The following is a 25710-nucleotide window of genomic DNA, read 5'->3' on the forward strand; positions in this document are numbered from 1 at the left end:
AAAAAAAAAAAAAAAATCTAATTTTCAGAACTACCAGTAATGGCAAGAAGATGCTGGGTCTTTTAGAATTTTTTTCTTTTTTTTAAGTTGAGGTTATGATAGTTTACAACCTTGTGAAATTTCAGTTGTATATTATTATTTGTCAGTCATATTATAGGGGTGCCCCCTCACCCTTTCTGTGCACCCTCCACCCCCCTCCTCCCTAGTAACCAGTAACCTCTTTGTCCACATGTTTATCTTCCACATATGAGTGAAATCATACAGTGTTTGTCTTTCTCTATCTGGCTTATTTCGCTTAACATAATACCCTCAAGATCCATCTATGTTGTGAATGGGATGATTTTGTCATTTTTTATGGCTGAGTAGTATTCCACTGTGTGTGTGTGTGTGTGTATACACACACACACACACCATATCTTCTTTATCTAGTCATCAGTCAATGGGCACTTAGGTTGCTTCCATGTCTTGGCTATGGTGAATAGTGCTGCAACGAACATAGGGGTACATAGTCTCTTTGAGTTGCTGATTTCAAGTTCTTTGGCTAAATACCCAGTAATAGGGTGCCTGGGTCATATGGTATTTCTATTTTTAATTTTTTGAGAAATCTCCATACTGTTTTCCATAGTGGCTGCACCAGTTTGCATTCCCACCAGCGGTGCCTGAGGGTTCCTTTTTCTCCACAACTTCTCCAACATTTGTTATTTTTTGTCTTGGTTATTATAGCCATTCTAACGGGTGTCAGGTGATATCTCAGTGTAGTTTTGATTTACATTTCCCTGATGATCAGTGATGTTGAATATCTTTTCATGTGTTTATTGGCCATCCATATCTCCTTTGGAGAAATGTCTGTTCATATCCCCTGCACATTTTTTGATAGGGTTGTTTGATTTTTTGTTGTTGAGTTGTGTGAGTTCTTTATCTATTACGGAGATTAACCCTTTGTTGGATATATGATTTGCAAATTTTTTTTTCCAGTTGGTGGGTTGTCTTTTTGTTTCAATTCTGTTTCCCCTTGCCTTGTAGAAGCTCTTTAGTCTGATAAAGTCCCACTTGTTTATTCTTTCTATTGTTTCCCTTGTCCAAGAACACATGGTGTCCAAAGAGATCCTTTTAAGACTGATGTCAAAGAGTGTACTGCCTGTATTTTCTCCTAGAAGTCTTAGGTTTCAGGTCTTATTTTCAAGTATTTGATCCATTTTGAGTTCATTTTTGTGAATGGCATAAGAGAACGGTCTACTTTCATTCTTTTACATGTGGCTGTCCAGTTTTCCCAATACCATTTGCTGAAGAGACTTTCCTTTCTCCATTGTATATTCTCAGCTCCATTGTTGAAGATTAGCTGTCTGTAGATGTGTGGTTTTATTTCTGGGCTTTCAATTCTGTTCCATTGATCTGTGTGCCTGTTTCTGTACCAGTACCATGCTGTTTTGGTTACTGTAGCTTTGTAGTATATTTTGAAGTCAGGGATTGTGATGCCTCCAGCTTTGTTCTTTTTTCTCAGGATTGCTTTAGAAATTCAGGGTCTTTGGTTGCCCCAAATGTTCTATTTCTGTGAGGAATATCATTGGGATTCTGATTGAGATTGCATTGAATCTGTAGATTGCTTTAGGTAGTATGGATGTTTTAAATATGTTTATTCTTCTAATCCATGTGCATGGAATGTCCTTCCATCTCTTTATGTCATCATCAATTTCTTTCAGGAAAGTCTTGTAGTTTTCATGGTATATGTCTTCCACTTCCTTGGTTAAAGTTATTCCAAGATATTTTATTGTTTTTGTTGCAATTGTCGATGGAGTTGTGTTCTTGAGTTCACCTCTGTTAGTTTGTTGTTAGAGTATAGAAATGCAACTGATTTATGTAAATTGATTTTGTACCCTGCAACTTTGCTGTAATTGTTGATTATTTCTAGTAGCTTTCTGATGGATTTTTTAGGCTTGTCTATATATAAAATCATGTCATCTGCAAACAGCAAGAGTTTCACTTCATTGCCTATTTGGATTCCTTTTATTTCTTTTTCTTGCCTAATTGCTCTGGCCAAAACCTCCAGTAGTATGCTGAAGAAGAGTGGTGAGAGTGGGCATTCTTGTTCCTGTTGTCAGAGGGATGGCTTTCAGTTTTTCCCCATTGAGTATGATGTTGGCTGTGGGTTTGTCATATATGGCCCTTATTATGTTGAGGCACTTTCCTTCTATACCCGTTTTATTAAGCATTTTTATCATAAATGGATGTTGGATCTTGTCGAATGCTTTCTCTGTGTCCATTGAGATCATCGTGTGGTTTTTGGTCCTCATTTTACTAATGTGGTGTATCACATTGATTGACTTGTGGATGCTGAACAATCCTTGTCCCTGGTATAAATCCCACTTGATCATGGTGTATGATCTTTTCAATGTATTGCTGTATTCGATTTGCCAATATTTTGTTGAGGGTTTTTGCATCTATGTTCATCAGTGATATTGGCCTGTAATTTTCCTTCTTTGTGTTGTCCTTGTCTGGCTTCGGTATCAGGGTGATGTAGGCCTTGTAGAATGTGTTAGGAAGTGTTCCATCTTCCTCAATTTTCTGGGATAGTTTGAGAAGGATAGGTATTAAATCTTCTTTGAATGTTTGGTAAAATTCTCCAGAGAAGCCATCTGGTCCTAGACTTTCAATCTCTTTACGTGTGATTGGTCTATTCAGATTCTCTATTTCTTCTTGATTTCATTTTGGGAGGTTGTAAGAGTCTAAGAATTTATCCATTTCTTCTAGGTTATCCAATTTGTTGGCATATAGTTTTTCATAGTATTCTCTTACAATCTTTGGTATTTCTGTGGTATCTGTTGTAATTTCTCCTCTTTCATTTCTAATTTTACTTGTTTGAGTTCTCTCTCTTTTTTTCTTAGTGAGCCTGGCTAAGAGTTTGCCAATTTTGCTTATTTTCTCAAAGAACAAGCTCTTTGTTTCATTGATCCCTTCTCTGGTTTTTTAAATTTTGATTTCATTTATTTCTGCTCTTTTTATTATTTCTCTCCTTCTGCTGACTTTGGGCTTTGTTTGTTCTTTTTCTAATTCTGTTAGGTGTAGTTTGAGATTGCTTATTTGAGATTTTTCTTGTTTGTTGAGGTGAGCCTGTATTGCAATGAATTCCCCTCTTAGGATCGCTTTTGCTGCAACCCAAATGAGTTGGTATGGTATGTTTTCACTTTCATTTGCCTCCAGATAATATTTGACTTCTCCTTGATTTCTTCAATGATCCATTGGTTGTTCAGGAGCATGCTGTTTAATCCACATCTTTGCCCCTTTCTCACTTTTTTTCTTGTAATTTATTTCTAGTTTCACAGCATTATGGTTGGAAAAGCAGCTTGATATTATTTCAATCCTCCTAAATTTATTGAGGCTTGCTTTGTTTCCCAGCACATGGTTTATCCTTGAAAATGTTCCATGTGCACTTGAGAAGAATGTGTAACCTGTTGTTTTACAGATGGATAGATAGATAGATATTTATATATCTATCTATATATATTAAGTTCTCTATATATCTATTAAGTTCTTTTAGGGTTTTTTTGAGAATGAAACTTTTGCCATTAAACGGATTCTTAAGCACACTCTCTACCTATGTGACATATTCTGCAGGTGTACAGAAAGCTAGGTGGAGATCTTTTGGCACAATTGCTCCATGTGGGCACAGACAGCACACAGGTGTCTTCAAATAGGCCCATTACACAGGCCTCACTTGCTTCCTGCAAAGCACCAATAGCTGTGCTCCAGAAGCATAGGTGTCTTTTGAAGTTGGAGCCATCTAATTTCAGAGGCCACAGTACCAGTACCAGGCCTGTAACAATGAGGTTTCTTCACCGATCCAGGAGAGGGTGCACTGCTGAGACAGCTTTTGTAGCTAGTTGCCTCCTGGGTGCTTTACCACTAGTTGGTTACAAGCCTTATGCCTGATATGAGCCATGGTTTAGAGAAATCCTTTCTCCCACCCCTCTTCTCTTTCAGCTAGATTCAGACCACTGGAGATTCACTGACTCTAAAGAGCGTTTGCAGCACCACATACTGCTGAACTCTCAGTCTGAACTTTAGGGTGCAAAGGGGAAATGAGAGGGGGAAGGAGGGCTGGAAGAGATGCCACCTGTCTTTTCCCATTAAATTTGATAGTAATTATATATACTTTTTGGAATATCCTATTATTTTTTTAAACAGCTTTACTGAGATATAATTCATAATACCATACAATCCACCCACTTACAATGTACAATACAAAGGTTTCTAGTATATTCACAGATATGTGCAACCATCACCACAGTAAATTTTAGAATGTTTTCATTATCTGAAGAAGGAACCCTATATTCTTTAGCTATCACTCCCTTAACTGCCATCCTGCCTCCCCAGCCCTAAGCAATCACTAATCTATTTTCTGTCTCTAGAGATTTCCCTATTCTGAACTTTCATATACATGGAATCATATAGTCTATAGTCTTTTGTGACTTGCCTCTTTCATTTAGTATAGTTTTCAAGGTTCATCCATGTTGTAGCATATAGCAGTACATCATTCTTTTTAAGGCCAAATAATATTCCATTGCATGGATATACCACATTTTGTTTATCCATTTATCCCTTGATAGACATTTTGGTTATTTCCAACTTTTGGCTTTTATGGATAATTCTGCTATAAACATTCATGTACAAGTTCTTATGTGGACATTTATTTTCACTTATCCTGGGTATATACTAGGAGTTGAACAGCTGAGTTACATGGTAATTCTATGTTTTATCAATTGAGAAAGTGCCAGACTGTTTTCCAAAGCAGCTGGACAAGTTTATATTCCCATAAGCAAGGCTCAAGGGTTCTAATATCTCCATGTCCTCACCATTACTTGTTGTTACCTGATTTTTTGATTCTAGCCAATCTAGTAGGTGTGAAATGGTATCATTGAGGTTTCGATTTGCATTTCCCTAATGACCGATGATGTCAAACATTTTTTCATGTGCTTGTTAGCCATGTGTAAATCTTTGTTGGAGAAATGTCTATTCAAATCCTTTGCTCATTTTTTAATTTGGTTTGTCTTTTTATTATTAAATTATATAAGTTCTTTATATATACTAGATACAAGTCCCTTATCAAATATATGATTTACAAATATTTTCTCCCATTCTGTTAGTTGTCTTTTAATTTTCTTGATTGTATTATTTGAAGTATAAAAGTTATTAATTTTGATGAAGTACAATTTGCCTAGTTGTTCTGTTGTTGCTCATGCTTTTGATGTCACATCTAAGAATCCCTTCCCAATTCCAAGGAATGAATTTACCCCTGTGTTTTCTTCTAAGAGTTTCCTAGTTTTTGCTTTTATATTTAGGTCTTTGATTCATTTTGAGTTAATTTTTGTATATGGTGTAAGTTAAGAGTCCAACTTCATTCTTTTGCCTGTGGCTATCCAGTTGTCCTAGCACCATTTATTCAAAACACTGTTCTTTTCCCCATTCAATGATTTTAGTTGTCTTGTTAAAAATCAGTAACTGCAGATGTCTGAGTTTAGTTCTAGACTAACAATTCTATTCCATTGACCTAGATATTTATCCTTGTACCAATACTACACTGTCTTGATTGCCATTATAATCTAGCCTCCTATTCTATTATTCTTTTTCAAGGTTGTTTGGCCTATTCAGTGCCCCTTGCAATTCAATATGAATTTTAGAATCAGCTTATCAATTTGTACAAAAGTCAGCTAAGATACTGACAGACTATCAAATCTATAGATAAGTTTGAGGAGTGTTGCCATCTTAACAGTGTTAAGTCTTTCTCATCAATGAACACAGGATGTTTTTACATTAATTTAGATCTTAAATTTCTTTCAAAAATGTTTTGTAATTTACAGAGCATAAGTTTGACATGTCTTTAAAAATTTATTTCTAAGAATTTTATTCTTTTTGATGCTATTATAAATGGAACTGTTTTCTTAATTTCATTTTCAGATTGTTCATTGCAAGTGTACAGAAATAAAATTAATATTTGTATATTGATTTTATACCCTGCAAGCTTGCTGAACTCATTTATTAGTTCTAATAGGTTTTTAGTGGATTCCTTAGGATTTTCTATATGTAAGATCAAGTCATCTGTGCATAGAGATAATTTAACTTCTTCCTTTCCAATCTGGATGCAATTTATTTGGTTTTCCTGCCTAATTGCTCTGGCAATTAGAACTTCCAGTACAATGTTGAATGGAAGTAGCAAGAGCAAATATCATTGTCTTATCCTGATCTTAGGGGAAAGCATTTAGTTTCTGACCATTAAGTATAGTGTTAGCTGTGGGTTTTTTGAAAATGCCATTATCAGGTTGAGGAAGCTGGTAACTATATTTTTGATAGTGAGAATTAGCCTTACAATGGTGTTTTCAGAAATAAATTACCTTCCATTGGCAGACAAAAACTGTGTTAATGTGATTCAGGCTAAAGATAAAGAGGATGCCAACTGAGCCTGTAGTTGTGAGGGAGCGTTGGGTACAGATTCAAGAAAGGCTAAAGCAGTAGAGTCCACAGGATGTGACAACTGACTGGATACCAACAGTAAGGCATAGGCAGCAGTTAGGTTGACTTCTAGAGTTTAACTTATAAGAATGAATCTTAAACAACCAAGATTGAATCTACTGGATGAAGGGCAGTTTTCAGGGATGAAGTACAGTTTTGAATACCTTGACTTTTATGTGCTGATGGCATATAGACACCTAGCATAACACTAGTTGTACCGGTTTGGAAATCAAGAGAATAGAGTGGGTTGGAGATACAGATACCATATGAGTATTCCTGGAAGCCATTCCTACATCGGGTTGGCTAGCAATAACTTAACTACACATGGAAATTACTGAGAACTACATAAATATAGCCCACTAAACTCAAACTAAATGTACCCCCCATACAGTTTCCTCTTAGCCTTATCCTAAAAATGCTGACACTCCAACACCACCACACAATACAAAAAGTAATATATATTATATATAAAATATATTTTATATATTATATATATATTTGAATATATATACATGGGGGACAAAGTTGGACTGAAAATAGAGCTTTCAATCTATCAAATAGCCTACATCTATAAATTTGACAGAGACACAATACCCTGTGAAAACTGCCAAAGCCCCTCTCAGAGCCTTGAAATGTGCCTATATAAATGAGGGATTCTGAAATTGAAGATTCATTAGTTTTATGGCAAGGAAAGAAAATTATACAAGTTTGCAAGTGCAGTAGCAAAGAGGTGAGGTATATAGATGAAAGAGGAAAGATATAAATGAATAAGAGAAAAAGAAAAATTTTTAAGGACAAAGCAGCAGCAGTATGATTTAGGGTGAAATTATACATAAAGGAAACTTAATTCCTAACAACCGAAAATTAATAACAACAACAACAAAACTTCAAATATTTCTAAAGAAGTTATAAAACATGAACCTTGATAACTTCTTTTGGAATTAATATAACGATTTTCTCATTCAGATTTGCAAAGTAAGTAAAATTTCATTTCTTCTTTCATAAACAAGAATAAACACAAACTTCTTTTATCTTCCTTTTTGATCAGATATAATTAAAAAGAGGCATTTCTCAATAGGCACTGAATATTAGCTTATGATGATGCAACAGGAAGTTTATGACCAAGAACACACATGCTTATCTGTGTTCATGAACATACACTCACATACACACACACACACACAGAGTTAACTTTGGACTCTGGAAATTACCCTCTGATTTTTTTCTCAAGTTCTCGTGTGCCCCTTTGTAGCAACCCCTTTCTCCCACCCCCAGTTCTTGGGAAATACTGATCTGTTTTCTGCCCCTATAGTTTTGCACATTCCAGAATAGTATGCAAATAGAATCATAAAGTACGTAGCCTTTTAAATCTGATTTCTTTCACTTAGCATAATGCATTTAAAATTCATCTCTGTTACTGGTTGTGTTAGTAGTGCATTCCTTTTTATTGATGAGTAATATATTTCACTATATGAATACATCACAATTTGTGCATTTGCCAGTTGAAGGACATCTGGAATGTTTCAAGTTTTAGGTGACTATAAACAAAGCTGCTATAAACATTTGCATACAGATTTTTGAGTGAACATATGTTTTCATTTATCTTGACTAAATACCCAAAGTGGGTTTGCTGGGTTGCATGTTAAGTGTATGTTTAACTTTATAAGAAATAGGCATACTGTTTTCCAAAGTTCCTATACTTTTTTGAATTCCCACCAGCAATGTATGCAAGTTCCAATTGTTCAGCATTGTTGCCACCATTCGGTACTGTGAGTTTGTAAAAATTTTCCCTATTCTGATGCATGTGTACTGGTATCTCATTGTGCTCTTAATTAGCATTTCTCTAATAACTAATGATGTTGAGCATCTTTTCAAGTGCTTATTTGGCCTCCATGTGTTTTTTTCAGGTGAAGTCTCTAAATCTCTCAACCATTAAATATTCTGTTTGTTCTAACACTGAGTTTTCAACGATTTTACATAATCTTTTATAAATTCGTTTTGTGCATTTTAAAATTTATATAATTATACATATATATGAATTTATATATTCCTTTATCAAATATATGCTTTACAAATATTTTCTCCTAGTCTGTGGCTTGTCCATTCAATTACCAGTGTCCCTGGAAGAGAGCTTTTCAATTTTTATGAAGTAAATTTCATCACTTTTGTCTTCTGTGGTTCATGTTTTTTTGCATCCTATATAAAAAGCATTTACCTAAGCCAAGATCACAAAGAACTTTCCCTTTATTTCCTTTGAGAAGTTTTATAGTTTTAGGTTTTATATTTCAGTTTACAATCCATTTTTAATTGACTTTTTCAATTTTTAAATTATGGTAAATACACATAACATAAAATTTACCACTTTAACCATTTTTAAGTGAATAGTTCAGCAATATTAAATATGCTCACAATGCTGTATAACCATCACTACTATTCATCTCCAAAATTCTTTTCATCTTGTAAAACTGAAACTCTATACCCATTAAGCAATAACTCTTCATTTTCCCCTACCCCCAGCCCCTGGCAACTACCATTCTACTTTCTGTCTGTATGATTTTGACTAATCTAAGTACCTTATGTAAGTGAAATTACATAGTATTTGTCTTTTGGAGACAGGCTTATTGCACTTCACATAACGTCCCCAAGGTTCATCCACGTTATAGCATATGTCAGAATTCCTTTCCTTTATAAGGCTCAATAATATTCCATTGTATGTATAAACCACATTTTGCTGATCTATTTACCTGCTGATGGACACTTATGTTGTTTCCACATGTTAGCTATTCTAAGTAATGTTGGTATGAACATGGGTGTACAAATATCTCTTCAAGACCCTACTTTCAATTCTTTTAGATATATACTCAGAAGTGAAATTAGTGGATCACATGATAATATCATCCCACTGCCTTCTAGCTTCCAAAGTTTCTGATTAGAGATCTGCTGATAATCCTGTATTTCTTTTGGTGAGGAAGATTGGCCCTGAGCTAATACATGTGCCAATCTTCCTCATTTTTTGTATATGGGACACTGCCACAGCACGGCTTGATGAGTGGTGTGTAGGTCCGTGCCTGTGATCCAAACCCGTGAACCCTGGGCTGCTGAAGTGGAGCATGTGGACTTAACCACCATGCCACCGGCTGGACCCCTGCTGATAATCTTTTTGAGGATCGCTTGTATGTGATGAGCTGCTTCTATCTTGTTGCTTTCAAGATTCTCTTTGTCTTTATCTTTAGAAAGTTTGATTATAATGTGCGTTGGTGTGGGTCTCTTTGAATTCATCTTGGAGTTTGTTGAGCTTCTTGGATGTTTATAATCATGTCTTTACCAAATTTGGGAAGTTTTCAGTCCTTATTTCTTCAAATATTCTCTCTGCCCCTTTCCTTTTCTCTCCCAGAACTCCCAGAATGCATATGTTGGTCTGTTTTATGGTTCACACAGATCCTTTAGGTTCTATTCACTTCTCTTCATTTTTTTTTCTTTCTACTCCTCAGCCTGAATAATTTCCATTGTCTTATCTTCAAGTTCTCTGATTCTTACCTCTAGCTGCTCAAATCTGCCTTTGAATCCCTCTGTTGAATTTTTCATGTCAGTTATTGTACTTTTCAGCTCCAGAATTTCTTTTTGGTTTCTTTTTTAGGTTTTCTATCTCTTTATTAATATTTACATTTTATTCATACATAATTTTCTTGACTTTTGCCACATCTTCCTTTAGTTCTCTGAGCACTTTTTTTGTTTGTTTGTTTTTCAGGAAGATTAGCCCTGAGCTAACATCTGTCACCAATCCTCCTCTTTTTGCTGAGGAAGATTGGCCCTGAGCTAATATTTGTGTCCATCTTTCTCTATTTTATATGTGGGACGCCTGTTACAGCATGGCTGGATAAGCAATGCGTAGGTCTGTGTCTGGGATCCAAACCGGTGAACCCTGGGCCGCTGCAGCAGAGCACGTGAATTTAACCACTATGCCACCAGACCAGCCCCTCTTTGAGCATTTTTAAGGCAGTTGTTTTAGTCTTTGTCTATGAGATCTGTCATCAGGTCTTTTTCAGGGACAGTTTCTGTTGATTCATATTTTTCCTTTGAATGGGCCATACTTTCCTGTTTCTTTGCCTTAAGATTGTTTTGTTGAAAACTGGACATTTGAATCTAATTATGTGATAACTCTATAAATCAGATTCTCCCCATTCCCTATGTTCTGCTGGGTTTTGTTGTTCTTGTTTCTTTGATCTTTGTGGGCTGTCTCTGCGCCAAGGATCGGCCTGAGGTATAAACTTAAGGTCTTCCCAGTTATTTTCTGAGACTGTGCCTTTCCCTGGGTATGTGTGGTCACCTTCAGTTGTTCTTGAATGTCCTAGTATTTAATGTCTGGCTCCAAAAGGGGGAAAAATAGAAAAATAAAGAGGAGGGGATGGCACTGACCCCTTAAATTCCCTGAAACTCATTTTAGCCAGAAGGGAAGGGACTTGCAACAAGGTGGGGAGGTGCAACAACAATGGATGCTCCCACTTCATCTGCACCTCTGTGATTAGAGGCAGCAATCAGTGTCCAGAACACAGATCTTTGATATTTGGAGGACAGGGTCCTTTTTGTGAACCCTGGCTCCCACAAGCTATGTACTAGTTGCTCCAGGAACACATATATAGCTGTCTGTCTTTGGGCTGGAGATGGAAGACAGGCAGCTGTTACTGTGGTAAAAGCTGGAATTGACTGAAATTAAGCACAATTTATTGTCCAAGCCTTTCCCTGGAAGTTGCAAATCTTCAATATACTCCACAGTTTCATAAATAGTGACATCAGACAGATTCTGCCAGTGCAATTGTCTAGGTGGGAAAACAGATTCTTGATGCTTCCAACTCCACCACCTTCCCAGAATCCTCTATAATCCATTTTTAGTTAAATTTTACATATGGTGTGAGATATGCATTGAGCTGCTTCTCTTTTCTTTTTTTGCATATGGATATCTAATTGTTCCAGGAACATTTGTTGAAAAGACATCTTTCTCCATAGAACTGCCCTGCATCTTTGTCAAAAATCAATTGACTATAGAGCTTCTGGGTTGGTGAACACATGGGGATTTGGGGCAGAATGGAGCACCCAGAGAGGGCATGGAAGCTCCATGCCCTTTCCTCATCCCTTGCCCTATGCACCTCTTTCATCTGGCTATTTCTGAGCATTCAGAAGAAAACTGGAATTTCTGGCAAGGCTAAAGAAGATCAGGGAAGAAAATTAATATCAAAGAAGCTAGAGGACTAGAGTTTAGTTTCAGCCCTTGAGAATCTATGCTTTCTTACCAGACCCTGGCATCTGTCCCTGAAAACATTAAGCCAACCTCATAATATCAACCCTGACTCAGATAACCAATCCTAAAAAGAATTAACAAAGACCTAGAAAAAACCAATTAGCAGAAAGAAACAAATTTAACAGAATCTGGCAGTAAGCTATACCTCAGGACTAGCAGAAAGTAAGTTAACATGCAACCCTCACCATATCTCTTTTTTCACATTTTCCAAGACGTTGTGCAAAGAAATACGTATATTTCCCAAGAAATAATTCATGAGGCATTAATGATAAAATCCCTTCTCCCCAGAGCTTATCCTCATGACATCTTAATTCCGAACGAACTGGACCATAAAAGCAAATCAGGACTCATGTCACCACACAAAGACACTCTGAGGCAAGCTGGATGCCCATCATGAGATGGCAACTAGTTTTCAACATCTGCAAAACCATGTTCTATTCTTGCAAAAGGGGCTCAACAGACATAGTACAGGAGAATTCCCACTATTAGTGAATTAAGGGGAGGGCTAAGGTTGTACAAGAAAGTGACAGAGAGACAAAGGGAGAAAAGAGAAAAGAGAAACAAAAGGAGATGAAGTAGAGGCACCAGGGCTGGCATCATAGTCCTGGTTGGAAGTAAGATGCATGGTGTAGTAAGAAGATCCTGGGAGAGCAAGCCAGATGACCTGTGTTTGAATTTTCATTTCTCTGTCTATGGGTTGCATAATGTTGGACCCATCACTTAAGTCTTTTAATCCTCACAATTCCCATCTGTAAAACGGGAAAATAACATTGCTGTACAGGTTCAACACAATCTCTATCAAATCCCAGCTGACATCTTTGCAGAAACTGACAAGCTGATCCTAAAATTTAGACGAAAATGCAAAGGAAACAGAACAGACAAAACAATCTTGAAAAAAAAACAAAGTTGGAGGACTTACACTCACTAATTTCAAAAATAAAAACCCTCATTGGACACCATTAGAGAATACTAGGAAAACAACTTATTATTTTCAAAACTCAAAAATAAAAAGGAAAAATTAAGCATTTTCCTGACTTTTCCAAACTAACTGAACCACTGAGTGTCCAAATAGTAGATGAGTACAAGTTTTCCTTTAGAGAGGCATGTCAACTAATAAATGAAGAAAGAATGTTAGAATATCACCATTTCGCAACGCCTAATGATTTAACAGATCATGTACTAATATTGACAGCTGCTAACATCACAAAAAGAGAGGCCTTAGATCATGGGCCTCCTAATGCGAGAATACAACATCCCCATAAAAGTATAATTGCAAAACAACAACAAAAAAGTCTCTACATCTTTATACTGATATAGAAATATAGAGGACAGAGGAACATGTTAAACAACATTATGCAAGTAGAGAAATCTGGATTATAGTAACAATTTAGTTTAAACAAATTAAAAATAAATAAATAAAGGAAATAGAAGAGAAACCTAGAGATTGAGAGAGATAAGAGATATCTATCATTTGTAATGTGTGAGCCTTATTTAGGCACTGACTCAAACAAACTATGGGGACAAAACCTTAAAAAAAAAGAACTGTAAAATTATGATATTAACAAGATAACTAGAAGTTTGAACATTTACTAGATTTTTTAATGATATTAAGGGATTATTACTAATTTTAATTTTTTAGGTATGATTGTATTATAACTAATTGTTTTTTAAAAAACAGACCTTACTCTTTAGAGATATATACTGAAATATTTTAGGAATAAAATGTGCTGTCTAGACTTTGCTTCAAAATAATATGGGGTGGTGCAGGTAGATGGGAGTATAGCTAAAACAAGATTGGTCCTGAGTTGATAAATGTTGAAGCTGATAAAGAGTACATAGGGGGTTCGTTATACTATTCTGCCTACTTCTGTATATATTAAATTTTTTCTGTAATAAAATAGTAAAAAGAAGACCAGAAAATACACTAAAAAACAAAAGCTATGGAATCCAGGAATTTGGGAATCCAATAGAGCAGAATCACAAAAGAAAATTCAAGATGACAGCTATGTACCATGCGTAAAGAAAAACCAGTCCAGATTGGAGCAGAACAGAAGCCTGTGGAAGGGAGGGCTCCAGAAAAAATGCAAAAAAAAAAAAAAAAATTATTTTATATGCTTGGTGCTTCTAAGACCTTTTGGAAGCTGACAAAGCTATTAGAGTCTTTGAGTAAAAAAAGAGTGATGGCTATATGGAAAACCAAAAGATGGGAGTGGGGGGGAAGGAAATAAATAATTATAAGATAAAAAAATTGACCAAGAAAGGAACAGTCAAGTACTTGATTTATTAGAGAATAAAATTCATTTATTTAGTCCATTTATTCTGTTTATTTAATCATATAAACGTGGACACTGAATTACCAAATAAATCTAGGACTAGAAAGAGAAGGAAAGAAAAGTGGCGGCAAAGGATGCTTAAATTGCTGCTCTTTTACTTTTTAGTTTTATGATTTAGACAAGTTACTTAACCATTTCAAATCTCAGTTTATTCATCTATAAAATCTATACAATATCATCAACCTTGTAGGATTGTTGAAAGAATTAAAGATGTTACATCTAAACTACACGGCATAGGGGCCAGCCAGGTGGTGCAGTAGTTAAGTTCACATGTTCTGCTTTGGTGGCCCCGGGTTCACTGGTTTGGATCCCGGGTGCCGATCTACCAACCACTTATCAAGCCATGCTGTGGGAGGCGTCCCACATATAAAGTAGAGGAAGATGAGCATGGATGTTAGCTCAGGGCCAGTCTTCCTCAAAGAAAAAAAAATACACAGCATAGTATCTTATATATAAAATGCAATATCACGTAGCCAATAAAAATGATGTATTTTACTTATTGATATAGAAAGATATCCTAAAAGTAGTGCTAAATGGAAGAGCATATTACAGAAGAGTATGTATAATATAGCCCTATTTATATAAAATTGCCTATCTATCTGTCCTTATCTACCTAAGCAGAGAAGCTATCCAGAGGGAAAGTTACCAAAACACATTAGTAACGGTTATCTCTGGACAGTGAGATTTCAGTTGATTTGTACTTATTTAAAAAAAAATTTTTCTCTTTGTTTAACTTGTTAAAATAAGTTTAATTATTTTCCCAAAAGCAATAAAGTATCTTTAAATTAGCAAAAATAAAGGAAATAAAAAAACTTATAAAGACAATAAAGCATGGAACAAGGTGATGTAAGTGAAATTAGCAGATGATAGCATTACATGTAGGCTATGTTAAAACTATGTAAAAACTATTAGATATATGGACAAGGTAGAAATAAATAAAAATGAAAACAATTTACTTGTTAGTATACTTGGATTATGGTATTTTTCCTTTCCATTTTTATTGTTACAGTGTTACATATTTTTATTGTTCATCATATATACATTAATAAGTATGTATATTTTACAAGTTCTTCCTCATATTAAGCCAAAATCTACTTCCCTATTAAGTTTCACTCCTTAATAATAGTTTTGCCCTCTGAGGCCACAAAGACAAAAGTCTAATTCCTTTAAAAATGACAGATCTTTAAATATTTAAGGACTTGTTCCCTCTAGGTCTTCTCTTTTTCAAATTCCTATAGGCTTCATAAGGACAAGCACTATGTCTTACTCATCTTTGTATCGCCGGCAGCTCTGAAATAATGTCTTAAATATAGTAGGCAATCAATAATATTAGGCATTTGTAGAGCTGAATATGAAATCCCTTCATTATCCTGGTCACCCTTTCCAAGATATGTTTTCATTTGTTAACAGGCTTCTTAAAATATGACTTTTAGCTCTCTCTCAATTCTTCATATACCTAGTCTCCAGAGACCTGAAATCTACTGCAACCATTCCACTCCCACGGCTATAAGTGGTCCTGAAAAAAACTCTACTTGGTAAATTCAGACATTCTACTCTCTCCCACCCCCATCCTTCTAGCCCACTTGCTCATTCAAACCCACTATATCTTCACTCTCTCATCAGGACCTTTCAGTCAACTGACTGCTCCACTTTTTACCATAATCACAATATTCTTCCTGTCGTCACATCCTTCCTTACCTCGTTTTTGAATTCCAAGTTCATACATTAGCTTTATTCTTATCAATATAGCATAATTTTCCTTGGCCCACAGTCCATGCATCACAAGCTGGTGAAAAAAAAACATCTTTGATAAAAAAATCTTCGATGGATCCAACTATAAGGCTTTTCCAAGCCTATACCCAGGCTGCCGGGTGTTGCTGGGGAAATCATAGCTTAGGGAAGCCTGGTTCCACTAAAAATCTAGAACTGCTGCTCTCAATGGTTTCTCAGTGCTGCCACTAATGTTACCACACTAATCTTGTTATTTCCTTCTCCCATTCAGCAAAATTTCATACCATGTCAACATTCATCAAACTTTTAACCCTCTACTTTTCCATTTCTCTGAACACATGACTATCCTCTCCATTCACAGAGAAAATAAAAGCCATCATATGCAAACTCCCTCAACTTCCTGCCACACTAGAAACTAGGATATATTCTCAATACCATGCAGCCATAAAAAAGGATGACGTTCCGGATGTATGCAAAAAAAAGGACAAATAAGAAAAGTGCAAAACAATGTATGTTTACAATATACTATGAACTATGTAAAAAACATGAATTTGCTTGAAAATGCACACAATTTCTGTGGAAAAATTAAACACTACATATAGAAAAAAACAAAAACAAAAACAAAAAACTACATATAATTGCCTAAAGGGAGGGAAACTGAGGTGAAAGGGAGATTTTTCAAAGTATATACTCTACTATAGGTTTAGAATTTTGAACCACGTGAAAATGTCGTCTAAAAAAATAACAAACAAAATTGTAAATCTAATCATGCATGTCTCTTCCGTGCTTTAAAATCCCACAATGCAGGGGCCAGGAGGAGGGCATGGGGAGCTATTATTTAATGGGCACAGAGTTTTAGTTTGGGATGATGAAAATGTTCTGCAGGTGGATGGTGGTGATGGTTGCACAACAACGTGAATGCACTTAATGTCACTGAACCATACACTTAAAAATAGTTCAAATGGTAAATTTTATTATGTGTATTTTACAATAAAAAAAAATACCCCACAATATTGATTACTAAAGAACAAAACAAAACACTCTCCAATGTCTTCTTACTGCTATGAGGATATAGAACAAGATTGCACTAGCTCAGAGTTCTCAGCTGAACCAGACTTCTTTTAATTCCTCAAAGGCATAGCAGTCTCTCTCGCTCTGGGCCTTAGCATATAAAATTCCTCTTCCTGGAATGCAAATAAATATCAGTTATTCACAGGATGCCTCTTCTGTTTTCTGTGACTTGATTAGTTCACTCTGCTAAACTCTGCCTTCACAATCTTCACTTCTCTTTTATGGCACTCATCACAACAGTAACTATCGGTTAGTGTTTGACTTGAAAATGCAGGGAAGCCTGGGACCATGTGGCTCTTGTTCCCTAACGCAAACTTGATGCCTAACACACGGCATGGCATATAACGGGTACCCTATAAATATTTTTTGAATGAATGGATTAACTCAAAATTAAACCATACTCCAGATGTACTCTAATTAATGAGTGGAGTAGAACCATCCTTTACTCTGGATGTTACTTTGATTACTGTGTCCTAATATTACTTTATTTTTATCAGTTATGACAGACAGCTGACTTCAATTTAGACTCAGGTTATTCAAAACCAGAAGTCTGTTTAAACTGAACTACTGATAACAGGTGAGGATTTCTCAAATCCCGTCCACACAAAGCAGACTTTCTAAGCGTAAGCGAGAAATTTATCCTATTAAATTTTATCTAATTACTTTTCAAGCTTATCTCTGCCATATACTATATTAACTGTTTCTTTCAGATTTGAGCTATTTGCAAATGGAATAGACCTGACCTCTATTTAGCCATAGATGAGAACATTAAATGTGACAGTGCTGAGGACAAAGAACAGTGCAATTCCATAAGAGACATTTCTTAAAGCTGACAATGACCTATTAATTAACACTTTCAGGGAATGGCTATAAATACCTTTAATATGTATTATCACCCAGCATTTTCCCTCTCGTAAAAATGCAGATAAATACTTCTCTTAAGAGGTGGAACGGGCACAAAATATCAGCAACAAAGAAAGTTCAGAAAATTTGATAAGTTACTATGAAGATATTCTGGGATATTCTTAACCTTTAAGCATGACATGAGGGAGGACACATATGTCTTCCCACAGTGTGCCTTTGGAAGGTGGCTGCTGATAGCAGGATACACAGCTGGATTATCTACATGTTCTCTTTTTCTATGCAGAAGAACATTTATTAAAGTCGCCATTTCCTAAGTCTTTCTCACTGCCAGGAAAAGGGAAAAAAATGTAGGAGGAAGTCATACACAGAGCAAGCCATTTAACCTCGCCAGTTTGCTATAAAACGACAGAGAGGGACGAGGTGATCTGGAAAGTCTTTTCCAGCTCTAATGTGCTAATGCTTGACAAGTGAATGTGCTGCCTTCTCCAGATCCTGTTTGTATTTATAGCTTCCTCTAAATATAACCCAGTGGAGTGAATGATGTAAGGTATTTTGGAGATGGGACATTCTGCTTGAGTAATACTTTCTCTGCGCCTCTCCAATCAAACCAGGGAGGTGGTTACCTACACCCAGACTTCTCATCTCTGATCCACATTCACATTAGTACACTTCTGTTTGCCATCACGTATGTATTTAATAAATTTTATAAAGGCAAACATATTTTTCTCAAGCTTCACTTAACTTTATTTTGATTACAGTCATGACATTTCAAAGATAAAATACGGGTCTAGAATTGCATAACTAATCATAATTTGCTTTCTGCAAAATTATAGTGTGAAAATGACACCTTCATAGAATCAAAACACTGTGGAAAAAAAATTAACATTCTACAGACTAACTTAAAATGCCAGGAATTGCCTTGATCTGAATTAGAATCTATGGAACCATAGTGCTTTTGAGATAAAGAAGTGAAGGAATAAGATAAAACTTTTGAAATGGAATCTGAAAGAAAATGCCTTTTGAGGAGCATGATAATAATCTAGAAATGGCTTTCTCAAGTAAACAGGAAATAAAACACAACCTCCTCAGTCATAAAGCATTTCATAAAGATACACGATTCTTTGAAACAGTGTTTGCATTAATAAGCAAGAAAGAGACAGAAATACACCTCTGTTGTCATAGGACAAGTCCTAATCAGAAAACAACAGGGCTGGCCCGGTGGCACAGCGGTTAAGTTCGCACGTTCCCCTTTGGTGGCCCGGGATTCGCCCGTTCAGATCCTGGGTGCCGACATGACACTGCTTGGCAAGTCATGCTGTGGCAGGCGTTCCACATATAAAGCAGACGAAGATGGGCATGGATGTTAGCTCAGGGCCAGTCTTACTCAGCAAAAAAGAGGAGGAGGATTGGCAGCAGATGTTAGCTCAGGGCTAATCTCCCCCCTAGCCCCGCCCCCCCAAAAAAGCTTTCTGACCCCTTAGGTTTTCCTAGTCCCCAAAAGGTAAATTCAGTTAAATATGTATGTTTTATGTAGGCAAAATTTTGGCATTTTTAGACTACAAGAATTATCATTAAGAGCTTCCCAACAATATCTAGAATCACGCCATCTAGAATCATGGGCATTATATTTTAAAACTATTTATTATCATTTGTGTAGAGAAAGACAACTGACTTTTTGAGAGTAACTTTGTGCTAGGACACCTTAATGAATTCTCTTTTGTTTTAAAAAATTTTCAGCTGATACTCTCAGGTCTTCCAAATAAATAGCAACCAATGCAAATAATGATAATTTTGCCTTTTTCTTTCCAATTTTTACCTCTTATTTTTTTTCTGAGTAATTGAAGTGATTAGCACCTCCAAAAAAGAGGTAAACTGGTGACAGGGAGCATCCTTGCCTTGGTTTTAGTGTTTCATATGATGGTGGTTTTGGGCTTAAAACACCCACACACACACACACCCACACACAAACATATATATTGGATGTGTATATATGTATCTAAATAAACACACATATTTACTTTAAAATTAGTAAAAACTATATTCAAGGCTGGATGCTGAATTTCATCAAATTACATCTTTGCATATCTGGAGGTGATGAAATGAAGTTTTTCCTTTTCATTATTAACATGGCTAATTATATTAATACATTTCCTAATATCAAACTATGCTTGCAATCCTGATATGAATCCATTTGCATATGGTTAATATATTAGGCCTCTTAATGAGTTTCTGGATTATACTAACATTAAGGACTTACGCATTTAAAGTCTTAAGTAGAAAAGGTCTTTGTTTTCTTTTTTTCCTGCTATCTTGTCTGATTTTGGTATCAACGTTAAACTGCCTTCATACAAACAATTTGGAAGGACTCCTTCTATCTCCATGCTCTAGAGCCTTTAAAAAGCATGAGAACACCACGATCACACAGGTTATTTGAGGGAATTGCAGAAAGGAAAAAAGAAAACACACACACACATTAGGAAAAGACGTGAGGGACCCCTGTTACAGACAAAGAGCTGATTTCTATAATATATAAAGATTTCCAGTATATCACTAAGAAAACAAAAGCCAATATATTTAGTAGAACAAAGGGCAAAGAACATAAGTAGACACCTAGCAGAAACAAAGTACCAATGACTCTTACATGTATGAAAAAATGCTCGACTGCATTTAATAACGTAAGAAGACAAATATGTATTAAAACCACTATCAGGTCACATTGACAAAATAAAATAATTTATATTTGAACATGTTGGCAAGGTGTGGGGGAGAGACAGTATTACTGCTGATGGAAATATAAACTGGTATAACTTCTGTGGAGCATAATTTGCAAAAATCTATAAAATATAAAAATGCACATGCATTTTGTACCAGTAATTCCACTTCAATAAATTTATCTTACAGATTTATTACCATGTGTGTGATGTGAGATATTAAAATAATTAAAGATTATTGAGTGTTCAGTATGTGCCAGTCACCGTTCAAGCCCTTTAAAAATATTAGCTAATGTCTCATAATAGCTCTCATAATAACTCTCTGAGGCAGGAATAATTATTCCCTGTTTTTAGAGCTGAAGGAACTAAGGTATGGGGAGGCAAAACACTTTCCTAAAAGAAAACATCTGGTAAGAACTGGACATGAAGATAAAACACAGGTGGTTCAGCTCTAGTTTCACATGCTCTTTGCCACTATAATATGCTACCTCTCAACATGTGAAAAGATATTCATTGCTGCACTGTGTGCAACAGCTATATACCACAAGCAAATATCTATTAATAATAGACTGCATAAATAAATTATAGCACATCCAAACAGTGGAATACATGCAGCATTTAAAAGGAATGTCAAAACTCTTTCAGTAACTGATATGTAAGGATCTCCAATAAATATTAGGACAAGACAGCAAACTACAGAACAATGCACATATTATACTACTACATATGAAGAAATACAATGAAATAATATTATACACGTAAAATCATATGTGCTTTCCCCTGCAGGGAGTACCTCCAGAAGGGTACACAAGAAACTGCCAACCTGGTTACCTGGGAAGGGAAATGGTTGGCTGGGGGACACAAGCGGAATGGACACTTTTCACTTTTGTATAAGTGCACGCTTATCTAGTTAATACAAGTAAGTAATCTCAAAAATAAAATAACTGGGGCTGGCCCGGTGGTGCAGTGGGCTTTGGCAGCCCAGAGTTCACAAGTTCGGATCCTGGGTGTGGACCTACGCACCGCTTGTCAAGCCATGCTGTTGTGGCAGGGGTCCCACATATTAAGTAGAGGAAGATGGGCATGGATGTTAGCTCAGGGCCAGTCTTCCTCAGCAACAAGAGGAGGATTGGCGGCAGATGTTAGCTCAGGGCTAATCTTCCTCAAAAGATAAACAAATAAATAAAATAAGTGGAAAGTAGAAATAAAGAAAAACTGCCATATCTGCTCCTTTTATTTATTTTATAAATAGGTCATTCTCACAAGATTTTACTTGAAGCAATTATTCCATAGCTACCACAAGTTTGAAAAACACTGGAACAAAGAATGACTAATAAAGCTTAATGTTCTTGGTAAATATGTGAGCATTAAAACTTATAGAAAATAATCTGTCATACCTGATGCGTGCATTACAGTATCTTTTGGCATAGTCAGTCCATGTTCCAAATTTTTGAGGAAAGAGAGCTTCAATCTGCATGAAAAGCTGTAACGATACAAGTATTCTCAGTATGTTGTAATATTTTCAAGTAAATTATTATTACTATGATAAATCCCAGTTGAAAAAAATCATAAAAAATGAAAAAGAAAATCTACCTCTTCTTCCTCAAGGCTCCTCCATCCCCTCGTCCTCCAATCCTGCCATCCTGCTCTTCAGGGGTAACTGCTTTCCTTTCCTTGAGTATCCATTTATTTATTTTGTATGCTTATGTAAGCATAGGGATATATTCTCTTTTATTCACATGAAGAGGGCCATATTATCCATATACAACCATAATTTTGTCCCCCCAAAAATATCTTAGACATCATTAAAGTACATATATACCTACTTTTACTTACTTTTAAAAATTATACAAGCAATGTATTACTTTAATAATAAAGCACCATTTAAAGTCTGCAAAGCAATACAATATTAAGTAGATGTACTGTAAAATATTTAAAGAATCTCCTAATAATGGACATATAGGCTGTTTCTAGCTTTTATGCAGTTACAAAAATTAATAACTTTGGGTAAGTCTGTGTGTGTATATGTGTTATATATAAATAAATATAGGTGTAGGTATAGGTACCTACATCTATCAATCATCTATCTATCCATCCATCCATACACCCATCTGCATTTCTATTAGATGGGTTTGTAGGGTATATTTTTAGAAATGAAACAGTGGGTTTAAGGTATATGCTTTTTAAAACTTGATAGATGTCACTGTGTTGCACTGTAAAAAGACGGTCCCAATTTACATTTCCATCAATAGTATCATGAAATCTTTTCATTTTTATAACTTTGATAGGCTACACATAGAATTGCCTTACTGTTATTTAATATGCTTTTAAAAGAAACCAGTTTTATTGAGATATAATTCATATACCATTTTTATTGTTCATACTTTTAAAGTGCACAATTCAGTGGCTTTTAGTGTATTCACAAAGTCGTGCCTCAATCACCACTAACTAATTCCGGAAAATTTTTATCACTCCTAAAGTAAACCTCATACCCATTACCTGTCATTTACCATTCCCCCTCTCCCTAGTTCTGGCAACCACTAATCTACTTTCTTTCTCCATGAATTTGCCTATTCTAAACATTTCATATAAATGAAATCATACAATATCTAGCCATCATGTCTGGCTTCTTTGACTCAGCATAATATTTTCAAGGCTCACTCATGTTGTAGAATGTATCAGTACTTCACTCTTTTTTACGGCTGCATTTTGTTTATCCATCCATCAGTTATGAACATTGGCTTTTTTTACACTTTTTGGTTATCATGAATAATGCTACTCTGAACATCTGCATACAGATTTTTTGTGAACGTATGTTTTCAATTCTCTTGGGTATATATCTGGAATGGAATTGCTAAGTCTTATGGTAACTCTATTTTTAACTTCTTAAGGAAGTGCCAAAGTGTTTTCCAAAGTGGTTTTGTTGCTTTACATCCTTTTCACATGACGACATACTACTAAATAACCACTGGGTCAAAAAGAAATCACAAGGGAAATTAGAAATCAGAAAAGACTTTGAGATAAATGAAATTGAGGAAACAACATACGAAAACGTGCGATGCAGTGAAAGTAGTACTTAGGAGGAAATTTATATCTGTATATGCCTATACTAAAAAGAAAAAACTCAAATCAATAACGTAACTTTCCACCTTAAGATAACAGAAAAGGAAGAGCAAACTAAACCCAAAACAAACAGAAGGAATAACATCATCAAGATGAGAATAGAAATAAACAAAATAGAGAACAGAAAAACAACAGAGAAAAATCAACGAAACCAAAACTTGGTTCTTAGAAAGAACAAAATTGTAGCTAGACTGGCCAAGAAAAAATAGAGAGAAGATTCAAATTACTAAAATCAAGAATGAAAGAGGGGACATTACTATCAACCTCAAAGAAATACGAGGGATTATAATGGAATACTATGAATAAATGTATGCCAATAAATTAGATAATTTAGATGAAATGCACAAATTCCTAGAAAGACACAAAGTACCAAAAGTGACTCAAGAAGAAATAGATAACCTGAATAGATACAAATTCAGTGAAGAGACTGAATTACTAACCTAAAAACTACCAACAAAGAAAAGCTTGGGCCTAGATAGCTTTACCATTGAATTCTATCAAACATTTGAAAAAAGAAGTAACACCAATCTTTTGCAAACTCTTCTCAAAAATGGAAGAGAAGGAAACACTTTCCAACTCACTCTATGAGGCCAGTAACACCTTGATACCAAAACCAGGTAAAGATACAACAAGAAAACTACAGACCCACATCTCTTATGAATACAGACACAATAATCATCAACAAAATATTAGCAAACTGAATCCAGCAACATATAAAAGGATTATATACCATGATCAAGTGAGAGTTATTCCACAAAGCAAGGTTGGTTTACTGTCTGAAAGCCAGTTAATATTATACACCATATCAACAGAATAAGGGACAAAAACCATATGATTATCTCAATAAATGCAAAAAAAGCATTTGACAAAATTTAATAGCCTTTCATGATTAAACACTCAATAAACAAGGGATACAAAGCAACTTACTCAGCATGGTAAAAGAAATCTACAAAAACACACAGGTAACACACTTAAATGTGAAAGACTGAATGCTTTCCCCCTAAGATCAGGAGAAAAACAAGAATGTTCACTCTCACCACTTCTATTCAAAATTGTACTGGAAGTCCTAGCCAGGGCAATTAAGCAAGAAAATGAAATAAAAGGCATCTGCACTGGAAAGGAATAAGTAAAACTACCTCTATTTGCAGATGAGATGTTCTTATATACAGAAAACCCTAAGAAATCCACTAAAAAACTATTAGAACTAATAAGTGAGTTCAGCAAGGTTGCAGAATACAAGATCAATATATAGAAATCAATTGTATTTCTATACACTTGTAATGAACATTCTGCAAATGAAATTAAGAACACAATTCCATTGACAATAGCATCAAAAAGAATAAAATATTTAACAAAAGAAGCATAAGACTTATACTGTGAAAACTACAAAGCACTGTTGGAAAATAATTAAAGAACCAAATAAACTGAAAGATATCCCATTTTCATGAATTTGAAGACTTAATTAATATTGCTAAGATGGCAATACTCTCCAAAGTGATCTGCAGATTCAACACAAAACCTATGAAAATCCAAGCTGGATTCTTTACAAAAATTGCCAAACTACAAAAAAGCCATATGGAAATTCAAGGGACTCAAATGCCCAAAATAATCTTACAAAAGAAAAACAAAGTTGGAGGACTCACACTTCTCAGTTTCAAAACACCTAACTTAGAATTTGTAATTTTATATTTTTTTTCTTAGAGAGTCCCAAACATCTCCAAACTGTATAACTATCAGGATCCACAAAACCAGGATTTACCCTTGCTTTGGACAGTGGCTACTGTGCAGGAGGGGTGAAAGTACTGGCATGTAATCACAGTGGGACACAAGGGCCTTTATTGTATTGTCAATGCTCTCTTTCTTATAGTAGGTAACCAATAGGTAAGTATTCATTTTACTATTATAATTTAAAATATACATATCTTTTTATGTCTTTCTTAAAAGACATATTTCATCTTTTTTTAATAAAAGTATAATTAATCCTATTATTCAGTGACATAATTTTGGAACATAAGTAAATTATGTAGGTTCCATTCTCCCACTTCCAGTAGGTATCCAAGAGCAAAAAAATGTAAGA

At 35.2% G+C, this 25710-nt stretch overlaps 1 protein-coding gene across 10 annotated transcripts in view; it reads right to left on the reverse strand.

Moving 5' to 3' along the window:
- Positions 1-25710, reverse strand: part of ZRANB3 (zinc finger RANBP2-type containing 3) — a 216270-nt gene that overhangs the window by 71401 nt on the left and 119159 nt on the right. For 8 of the 10 annotated variants that reach the window (XR_011428187.1, XR_011428186.1, XM_070240766.1 and 5 more), the window contains one exon: positions 21908-21993. The exons of 1 other annotated variant lie outside the window; for it this stretch is intronic. Coding sequence is in view for 5 of the 9 variants with exons in the window: in XM_070240766.1 (XP_070096867.1) it covers positions 21908-21993 (86 nt within the window). In the remaining 4 variants the exon portion in view is untranslated. Of the gene's footprint in view, positions 1-15831; positions 15886-21907; positions 21994-25710 lie in introns of those variants that run through there. One more of the 10 variants, XM_023622829.2, reaches the window with a different exon arrangement.

This window comes from Equus caballus, chromosome 18 (assembly GCF_041296265.1).
Source record: "Equus caballus isolate H_3958 breed thoroughbred chromosome 18, TB-T2T, whole genome shotgun sequence".
Lineage (NCBI taxonomy): Eukaryota > Metazoa > Chordata > Mammalia > Perissodactyla > Equidae > Equus > Equus caballus.